This window comes from Stenella coeruleoalba (assembly GCF_951394435.1).
Source record: "Stenella coeruleoalba genome assembly, chromosome: 19".
Taxonomy (NCBI): Eukaryota; Metazoa; Chordata; class Mammalia; order Artiodactyla; family Delphinidae; genus Stenella; species Stenella coeruleoalba.
Window position 1 is genome coordinate 40,605,898 of NC_137165.1, and position 7,209 is coordinate 40,613,106.

General features: G+C 51.9%; 1 protein-coding gene across 8 annotated transcripts in view; it reads right to left on the reverse strand.

The window, feature by feature from the left end:
- The window catches only part of MED24 (mediator complex subunit 24), a gene marked incomplete at its 3' end in the record, with an annotated part of 33,092 nt that overhangs the window by 23,844 nt on the left and 2,039 nt on the right, over window positions 1-7,209 (reverse strand). For 4 of the 8 annotated variants that reach the window (XM_079904843.1, XM_079904841.1, XM_079904842.1 and 1 more), the window contains exons 2-3: window positions 628-1,363; window positions 24-234 (exon numbers count right to left, since the gene is read on the reverse strand). In XM_079904843.1, coding sequence (XP_079760969.1) covers window positions 24-153 — 130 coding nt within the window. In that variant the 5' untranslated portion in view covers window positions 154-234; window positions 628-1,363. Of the gene's footprint in view, window positions 1-23; window positions 1,364-7,209 lie in introns of all 8 variants that reach the window. The other 4 variants (XM_079904838.1, XM_079904840.1, XM_079904839.1 and 1 more) reach the window with 4 other exon arrangements.

The window sequence follows — 7,209 nt, forward strand, 5'->3', positions numbered from 1 at the left end:
TTCCTTCCTACTTCACTTGAGACCTGCTAGGTTGAGAATGTCCCAGGTGGCTCCTTTGGGAAAGAATTTCTTCATGTTGATTGCCCACTGGTAGTCACTCCATCGCTCCTTCCAAGCTTGCAGAATGGCTTGCTTCAGGTTCACCACCTTCATGATTTTACTCTGAGGAGGCGGGGCCCGTGGCGGTCAGCCTTGAGGTGGGAGAAGTCGAGCTAGAGAAGGGGCTAGGGGATTCTGAGGAAAAGAACGGGGGGCAGGGGTGCAGCACAGAGTTGAATGGAGAAGATACAGGATGATTAAAGGGAGGCAGAACAAAAATGCGGAAAAGGAGAAAGGAGAAAGGGGAAAAGTAGGGATCCTGTCAGGCTTTTCCCTCCTGAATCAACTTTCTCTAAACTGGAGCACTAAGAAGAGAGTGTCAAATGGGCTTAATACGAAGAATAAATGGGTACCAAGGGGTTAAGCCAGTTCCGGTTGCCTAAATACGCCCTTAGCTCTGGCTGCGTCCCTCAGCCACTACCATCCCAAATCCAGATTCCTCCCCCGCATTCCCTCCACCTTCCCCAACCCTAAAACTATAATTCCCTCTTTCCTTTTCATCCACCACCTCCCCAAATTTAAGCCTACCGGATAATCCAGTCCTAGATCCTAGGTACCGCCATTTTGGCACTTATCAAAGAGCTAATTTTCTATTGGCTGGGAGTAACAAACATGAACCAGTAGGAATGCAGCAAGAGACCGCTCATGCCACGATGTCTTCTGGGAGTTGTAGTTCCTTGGACTCCGCTGGCGAGGACGCTAAGCGAGGAACCCAAGAGACGAAGCTGGTCAGCTCGCATTGTTTCTCTCCTTTAGGAAAAGACTACTAGTAGCTGAGGCATCCCAAAGACTCGGGGGGCTTAGGGAGAAAGGCTCTCGAAAGGTCTCCCTTTTATCAGGCATCGTCCAGTGACGTCACTATCGACCGAGATTTAAATCACTTTCCGACACCCTTCCATTACCCGTAGTTAGTAGGCACACCAAAGGTGTGGCATACGTTCAGCAATAGGTTTTCTCTTTCCTGGCCTCCTTTTGTTCTCCTAAACCCCTGGATCTTCCTGAGTTCTTCTCATTTCCACACCTGTATTCCAGAAGTGACACTGAGTCTCTGTCAGTTGTACACACCTCACCCACTACTTCACCCCCAAATCTGGAAGTCCTCTCAGAATCTCTTGGCCCAGAATACTGCTTGACTACAGGGAGACATAAGGAGGAAACTGAGGTTTAGGATATAGAAAATAAGGAAAGTTTGAGAAACTGTTACAGTCAAGAGGACCTAAGGAGACACGATGACTAAATGTAACTTGGTATCCTGAATGTGATCCTGAAACAGAAGAACATTAGGTGAAAACTAAGCAATCTGAATAAAGCGTGGACTTTCGTTAATAAAAATGTATCAGTATTGGTTCATTAATTGTAACATGAACCATACTAATGTAAGAGGTTAAAGGCGGGGGGTTGGGTGTGGGGTACATAAGGACCCTCTACTATCTTCAATTTTTTTCCTATAAATCTAAAACTATTCTTTAAAGAAATGTTTATTAAAACCAATATAATGTCTCGCTTTATCCTATGGACCCATATCGTAGATAATTATGTCCAGTGTTTGGGGTATTAGCCCTTCTTCCTCCCTTCCCTGCAGTGAGAAGCCAAAAGCAAATGCTACCCACCTCTGACTCCAACATCTGGGCCTCATCTGAGCTTCCCTATACACAGGCCTCATCCCTGTCCTGTCCCGTGGACAGGTCATCGCTAACATTTACAACCAGAACAATATGGAAGCCTCCAGCCAGTGTCCTGCTACCCCTATTTTCAGCCCCCCATCCCATACTGTGAGGAGCCTCATATTCCCATCCATGAGTCCAAGCTCCATCCATATTTCCCAATAACCATGCTTTGGTCATACTTTCAGTGGCAAAATCAGTTCTCAGAGGGATGACTCTGGAAGAGCAGTCCACTAAGGCCCTGGAAGCAAACATGAGGCCCTCAGGGCAGAGAATCACAGGATCCTGGGTATCTGGAGCATAGTCTAAACAGGGAGACAAGAACTCCTGTTCTGAAGAGGAGAGTGCACCTGGAGGAGAGCCAGATCACATCCCTCTAAGGTCATGACTGCCTATGGCCTTCCTCCATCCCCATAACCCACCCACAACCCCTTCCATTCTGCTCCCTTTAGTGCCTGCCCAAGCGACACCACGGGGAAATTATGTTTATACAAAACAGCTGCTAAATATGTGTAGCCAAAGCTTCCAAAGCAAGAAGGAGGGAGAACCCAGACTCCTCACACTTAACCTCCACGCTCCCCCCCGCCCCACACACACACATATGCTGGAGACAGCCACAGACCCTTTTTCTCAGCAGCCCCTCACATATCTGGCCCCCCTTCTTCTCCCAGGCCCCTCACTCTACCTTTGCCTCTTCCCTCCTCTCATCTCTTTGCTGTTACTGCAGCTTAGGGCTCCCCACCTTGACCCATCCCTGGATCCTGCAGCTCCTTTCCCATCTGTCAGAGCCCAAACTGCCCTCTTGGAGAAAAACTGTCAACTTTGTTACTGCTCCAGACTTAGTAGGTATTTGGTCCAGTCCACATGGGAGTGGAGAATGTTTGGGCCCTGAGGATAGTGATAGTCTGAACTTAAATCATCCCCTTCCGGGCTTCCCTGGTGACGCAGTGGTTGAGAGTCCGCCTGCCGATGCAGGGGACGCGGGTTTGTGCCCCGGTCCGGGAGGATCCCACATGCCGCGAAGCGGCTGGGCCTGTGAGCTATGGCCGCTGAGCCTGTGTGTCCGGAGCCTGTGCTCCGCAACGGGAGAGGCCACAACAGAGAGAGGCCCGCGTACCGCAAAAAAAAAAAAAAAAAAAAAAAAATCATCCCCTTCTTTCAGGAAGCTGGCAGATCTCCGGGGGGCGCCTCCTCCCCACTTTACAGTGGCAGGGAGGTGGCTTCTGTGGTGAGACAGTCTGCCTTCCCTATCCCCCACCTGTCACCAGCAGCCCTTTCTCTTGGTTTGGCAGGGTTTCCCCAAGGACTGGACTCCTAAGGGTGTAAAAGAACTCCCTTATTATTATTTTTATTATTATTTTTTTTTTGGCCATGCCGCATGGCTTGTGGGATCTTAGTTCCCCAACTAGGGATTGAACCTGGGCCCTTGGCAGTGAAAGTGTGGAGTCCTAACCACTGGACCACCAGGGAATTCCCTAAAAGGGCTTCCTTAGTTCTGGGCAAGGGCTATTTCCAATTTCTCTACTTTGGCCTGACTCTCTAGTCTATCAATTTCAGAGACAGCCTTTCTGTACACCACTGCTCCCCTTCAGCCCAGAATAGCTTCCTAGGACTCACAAGCTCTTGGCTTGCCCTCCACAAGGACAGGACTCCATGATAATACTCCTGTGAATGAGAGAAGAGATGCCAACATCCCCTTTGTGTGTAGAAGGAAACCCGCCCCACACACAGCCCCTCTTACATATTCCACTTTCCTTGGCTATCCTTTCCTTCTCCCTCAGCACTGATCCAGACTGGGCTCCCACTTCTGCTCTCTTAGCCCTGAGCCCCAAGCTCTTCATCTTGTTGCCTGGTCTGCCTGGGGAAGGGGTCTGGCTGGAGAAGAGGGGCAGATAGAAGCCAGCCAGGCAGAGTGACACGGCGACACTGGAGCAGTAGCAGAAAAGGAACTAGGTCAGAGTGAGGACTTGGGGTGGAGTAAGAGGCTGTGAGGAACTGGGGTTTTGGTAACCAAGGACATGGAAACATTCCTCACCTAGGCTGTAAAGAAGTATAAGGAAAAGTGGCAAGTCTAGACCCAGAAACACTGAAATACTTGGTAAGCGTACAACGCACAAAGGGTTTCATCTTCCCTTCTCTCTATAGGGTAACTGACTCGTTTCCCCTCCTCTAACTGGAACATTTTCCTTTGGATGCTTGCCTGGGTCCCCCCACTAAGGGGAGTTAATTGGCAGCAGGTGGGTGGGAAAGAAAGAGAGTTGTTCCCACACACTCATACACAGCTGGCTCCAAACCAGTTCCCTCCCCCCACCAGTCCCCACCTCAGAATCCCTGCTCTGTCTATCTGGGGAAGAGGAAGATGGGGGAGAAGGCTACGAGGTAGTTCCAGGGACAGCTCCTGGATGCCCACAGTTCCATCTCTGTCTTCCCACTGCCCCCAGGAAAGGTCCAGAAAGAGACAAGCCAGGACAGTGAAAGGCAGAATTTGAACCAATCCTTGGAGTTGTTTCCTCCCTAACACCCTGAAGGATGCCTTCCCTCTCCACACCCTCCAGCGCGGAGAAAAGAGTGCTGTGATCCTGAATCCTGGACAGGCCAGCTGCTCCTTCCTCCGGGCCCTGAGAGCCACTCTGTACTCTTGGCCTCCACATCAACCTGTCCCATCTCTCCTTTAACTGAAGGGGGAGGGCTGCAGTGTGGTAGGTAAAGGAGACTGCCCCATACCCCTCCCCTCCTCTCTCCTCCTGCCAAAGCAGGACGAAGGGGATCCACACGGCAGAGAGACCAGAAGCTGAGCACATTTAGGGGATCCAATACCTGGCATGTATTAAATGTTCAAAAAAAAGTGTCAAATGAATGAATAAAAGTAGGAGAAACTCTGAAAGACAACCTGGAGAAGGTGTCAGCTTGGTTTTCCATTTCTATCCTCAGATACCAGAAGCAAGGCTCAGCCAGGCCCGAGTCCCTTCGCTGATTCTTTTTTGTGACCCATAACCAGGGCACGTGATGGGACAAATGTGGTCGATAGGGGGGCATTAAGTGGCCACTTTACTCTTAGCAGGACAATTGTTTGCTAATTTCCCAGTCTCTCATCTCTGCCAGCCACTTAATCCCCAATTCCCATAAACTGACCCCCCCTTTCTTTCCTCCATTTCCACCATCTTTTCTTGATTAAAAAATTGGTAAGAGGGAGAAATACCTGGGTTTTAAGTTCTCTTAGTTGGTGATACCTCAGTTTCCTCTGCTTTCCAGAGTCTTTCCAGAACTCCCCAATAAGTGGGGCTGTGTCTGCAGAGTCAAGGGGTGTCTGCTGGACACCTCATCACTTGCTGACATCACTCAGAGCCCAGGAGGTCAAGATGAGATGGGGAGAGGAATTACTGAGGCCCAGGCCACTGAGCTAGTTCCAGGACAGGCTGGCAGAGGGCTTGTCCCCTGTTCCCCCAAACTGTTTGGGGCTTCTTGGCAGGGGTGGAGAATGCTGTGTGGGGTCTTGGCTTCCAGGCTTTTGGGGAAGCTATTCAGAAAGCAATCTGGATCCCCTGGCTTCTAGGGGTGGGACCCTTGAGAAATCTTGGGGTGCTTCCTAGCAACAGTCTGGGAGGGAGAGAAGGAAAGAGAAGGAAGAGAGGGAGGGGCCTGGGCATAGCTGTTCCAATGGGAGCCCAGAGAACAGGCTGTTCTTGCTGCCTCCTTGGCAACCAAAGTCTAAGAGGGAGGGGGCCGTCAGATGTATCCCCTTGCGGGGTCTCTATCCATCCTCACTCATGCCCCACCATTCTGTTCTCCCCTTGGACTCAGCGCTGAGGCAGGGGTGGCGGGGATGGTCGGAGCATCCCGGTAGAGGTTTCATGGCAAGGAGGGAACATGAGTTGGGGATGAAATGACCATGAGGCGAGCTATAAGCTTCAAGAAATGGGGGTAGGCAGGGTGAGTGCGGTGGGAACGGGAGTGATGCAACACAGGGCCAGGGGCTATAAGCACAGACTTGGGCTGGATCCTGGCATCTGGCAAGATGCCTGCTTTGGAGGCAGTATGCCCTTCACTTTGTCCTTGCCCAGGTCTGTTACCAGCCCACATCTGGAGCCAAGGAAAGGGAGAGAGGTAAGGAGAAGATAAGAATGGTGAACTTTCATCTTTGAGTTCAAGGTGCTCACTCTGGCCCTGGGGAAAAAAGATGGATCAGGAGACACTTCATTTTCTATGGCTCTGGGTCTAGGATTTCAAAAAGTCTCCCTCATTCAATAACTTTAGGGCCTTTCATCAAAAAGATGTGGTGGGGGGCTTCCCTGATGGCGCAGTGTTGAGAGTCTGCCTGCCGATGCAGGGGACACGGGTACGTGCCCCGGTCCGGGAAGATCCCACATGCCGCGGAGCGGCTAGGCCCGTGAGCCGTGGCCACTGAGCCTGCGCGTCCGGAGCCTGTGCTCCGCAACGGGAGAGGCCACAACAGTGAGAGGCCCGCATACCACAAAAAAAAAAAAAAAAAGATGTGGTGGGGAAGCCAGAATGGAGGGGAGACAAAAACCATAGCACTTTCACCTTCTCACTCTGGACTCCATCACCCTGCGCTACCTAATCCAGATTGCTGCTAGACCTCTCCACTGCCTCCTGCTTCCGGCTGATGGATGCAGAGGATACACGCACCTCATCTCATAAATGTATCTCATGTACTGAGATTATGTACTGCCTAACTCCTTGGGCAGCCCAGTCCCAAGGGACTATCTCCATACATGGTACAGCCTGCACCCTAAGCACTGCACACCGCGGCCCTGCCCTGCGCCACCCCCACCCCCCACCCCCCCCTGCCAATCAGCCAAACCCGATCCCTGAGGAGGTGGCATTGATTGGCAGACAGCCACCATCACTGCACCTCCCCCTGCATGCTGCCCTGACCCTGCGTGATCAGCTTCCTGCCCCGTATTGCAGCTGTTGCATGTCCACCGTGAGCCCAGGCTGAACCCACACGTTCATTTACTGCATGCTGACACTGCACACTGCAGCCCCAATTCCCCACTGCAGGCTCCCTTCCCCCACTGCAAACCCCTAATCACCACCACTCCACTCTGCATCCCATGCATTTCTCATCCCCTTGATTCCAGGGGGTCCCAAGAGAGTCACTCTCGCCTCTCCCATGCATTGCAAACCCCAATACCCCCTAAAAGAAGTGGTTCCAACAGAGCTGAGGATGCAGGTGGCTGAGACTAAGAAGACCAAGGGCAGGGCTCCCCTGGTGGCGCAGTGGTTGAGAGTCCGCCTGCCGATGCAGGGGACACGGGTTCGTGCCCCAGTCCCGGAAGATCCCACATGCCCTGGAGCGGCTGGGCCCGTGAGCCATGGCCGCTGAGCCTGCACGTCCGGAGCCTGTGCTCTGCAACAGGAGAGGCCACAACAGGGAGAGGCCCGCATACCGCAAAAAAAAAAAAAAAAAAAAGAAGACCAAGGG